Here is a 2,754-nt window from a genome sequence, read left to right on the forward strand (position 1 = left end):
CCAAGTACTTCCACGTGCTGCTCGACCTCAAGGCGTTTGTGGCGAGCCCGTGCAGCGCCGGCGAGACGGCCGAGCTCTACTTTTCGCTCTACAACCGGGCCGAGTCGCGCTTCCTCACCGAGGAGTTCTGCGTCATCCTCAACCACAACGGCGCGCCCGTGCGCGAGACCGAGGGCCGCCTCAACCGGATGCGCGCCCTCTTCACCGACCTCAGCGCCGCCGACATGCTCGACCTCAACGTCGTCTGCCGCATCGTCCGCACGGGCGCCATGCGCCTCGGCGGCGCCGCTGGCGACCCGACCTACGACGGGCGGATCGTGGAGCGGGGCGACAACGGCGCCGCGTTCCGCAACAGCCGGATGGCGTCGGACCGCACCTTCCGCCGCCCCTTTGGCTGCGCCGTGCTCGAGCTGGGCCAGCACCACCGCTTCTCGCCCGACGCCGCCAGCTCGTCGACGATGCGCGAGCACGTCATGCCCATCTTTGTCCCCGTCAACGAGGCCGCCTTCAGCACGCTCCACCAGGACATTATCGCGTCGCGGATCAAGGAGTTTGAAAAGTCGCCGCGCGCCGACATGCTCGCCGTCAACGTCAAGGTCTTCCACGGCGAGACGTCGGCGCTCATCCGCGAGAACCCGTCGCTGCTGGCCGACACGCCGCTGACGGCGAGGCTCGGCTTCCCCGACGTCGTGTTTCCCGGCGACAAGAGGAACGAGGCGTACATCAAGCTGTGGAGCGGCGAGTTCTACCCGCTCGGCGGCAAAATGTCGGGCGGCGCGCTCAAAAACATCCAGGTGTCGGCCGAGGTGCGGACGCGCGACGGCCGGGTGGTCGAGCACGTCATCTCGCGCGGCGCCGGCGAGGCCCCCGTGACGCAGTTCGACAGCATCGTCTTCTACCACCAGAACGCGCCGACATGGGGCGAGCTGCTCAAGCTGCAGCTGCCCCACGACATCATGGAGGACTGCCACATGTTCTTCTCGTTCCGCTACCGCAGCTCCAAGGAGGAGCGCGCACTCGCCTCGGCGGCATCGTCGACGGCAGCGTCGTCCAACGGCGCGGGCTCGTCGTCGTCGGCGTCAGCGTCGGCGTCGGCGTCGTCGTCGCAGGTCGCCGCGCAGCAGCAATCGCAGCGGCCCTTTGCGCACGCCTACCTGCCCCTGTTTGAGTCCAACCGCGCCTTCATCCCCGACGGCAGCCACACCCTCTTCCTGTGGCGGGTCAACCGCCCACCTTCGCAGATCGGACCGGACCTCTACTTCAACCTGCCGCCCGTGGTGCCCGCTGGCCGCACGCCCGCCGAGGCGGTGCCGGCCAACCTCGCCGCCACCGTCCAGCCGCTGCGCGACATCCTCACGCTGCGCACCTTCCTCGTCTCGACCCAGTACACGCAGAACGACGTGCTCCTCGAGCTGCTCAACTGGGAGCGCGCGCTGTCGTCCGACTTTGAGGAGCTGCGCAGCGTCCTGACCAAGTTCACGTTTGTCGGCGAGGTCGAGATTGTCAAGTTCCTCCGCGACATCTTTGACGCCCTGTTTGGCATCGCCGCCTCGAACCGCAACGCGCGCGGCGAGCTCGACGACCTCGTCTTCAACGGCCTCGTCACCGTGCTCGGCATCGTCCAGGACCGAAGGGTGAGTGGGCCGTTCATTGCGCGGCGGGCTCCCGTGCGGGCGGCCGCCGAAGCCGCACTCGCTCCGGATCCCCGGTCTTGCCGCTGGTCGCTGACCTGGGCGCGCCTCAACCCCCTCAATGTTGCCCTCCCGACCTGACCACGTCGCCGCCGTTGCGTTCCCTCCCCCGCCCCCTTTGCTCGCCGGCCGGCAGTTCACCAACTTCCGAGCGACTCTCGACGTCTACATCGAGCGGCACTTCCGGTACACGACGGCCCACACGCGGCTGATTGCGTCGATGTCGAAGCTGCTGGCCGATCCGGGCCGGCTCGAGACGTCAAAGGACCTGCGCGCGGCCATCAAGGTGTGGCCCTACCTGTTCCGCTTCATCATCCAGAGCCGGCAGAACCAGCGCGGCGATCGCGGCGTCGGTGGCGGCACCGTGCTCGACCACCTCGAGGCCGGCTTCAAACGCGAGCTCGACGGCCTGCTGCGCAGCATCAACAGCCTGATGAGCACGACCAAGCCGAGCTCGATCATCGGCACCCAGACGCTGGCGCTGCAGCACTTTGCGGGCATCCTGCCGGACCTGTCCAAGGCGTTCACGCTCGACGAGCTGGTGCGGATCGCCATGTCGTTCACCGACAGCGTCTTCATCACCAAGGGCAGGATGGCCATCTGGAAGCTGCTCCACATCCTCCAGATCAGCCAGGGCCCGCTCTTTGAGAGCCACGCGGCGCGCTCGCAGCTGATCCCCAGCGTCGTGCGCTGGATCCGGCCGCACCTCGGCCGCTACGACGAGGCGTCGCACGTCGGGCCCAACGAGCTCGAGACGGCCCGGGACACGGCGCGCGTCGCCTGGTTCGAGGCGGCGCGCCTCAGCGTCACCATCCTTGCCGTTATCCTCGACCGCCTCCAGACCAGCCTGGCGGCCGTCGCCCGGCAGCGCGGCCAGGCGTCCTCGGCCGCCGCCGACGCCGAGCTGCGCCAGGAGCAGGACAATGTCGACTACGTGCTCAGCACCATGCCGAAGCTGCTCGAGACCTACCAGGAGTTTGGCAGCCGCGCCATGATCAAGACGCTCCAGCGGCACCGCGCGCCCTCGACGACGGCCTCGACGGTGCCCGTCATCTTTCCCTCG

General features: G+C 68.4%; 1 protein-coding gene across 1 annotated transcript in view; it reads left to right on the forward strand.

Moving 5' to 3' along the window:
* The window catches only part of PFL1_06398 (uncharacterized protein), a gene marked incomplete at both ends in the record, with an annotated part of 9,128 nt that overhangs the window by 2,857 nt on the left and 3,517 nt on the right, over window positions 1–2,754 (forward strand). The window contains 2 exons of the mRNA XM_007883941.1: window positions 6–1,634; window positions 1,828–2,739. Of these exons, the coding sequence (XP_007882132.1) occupies window positions 6–1,634; window positions 1,828–2,739 (2,541 nt within the window). The remainder of the gene's footprint in view (window positions 1–5; window positions 1,635–1,827; window positions 2,740–2,754) is intronic.

Source organism: Pseudozyma flocculosa (assembly GCF_000417875.1).
Source record: "Pseudozyma flocculosa PF-1 unplaced genomic scaffold scaffold00026, whole genome shotgun sequence".
Classification (NCBI taxonomy): Eukaryota; Fungi; Basidiomycota; class Ustilaginomycetes; order Ustilaginales; family Ustilaginaceae; genus Pseudozyma; species Pseudozyma flocculosa.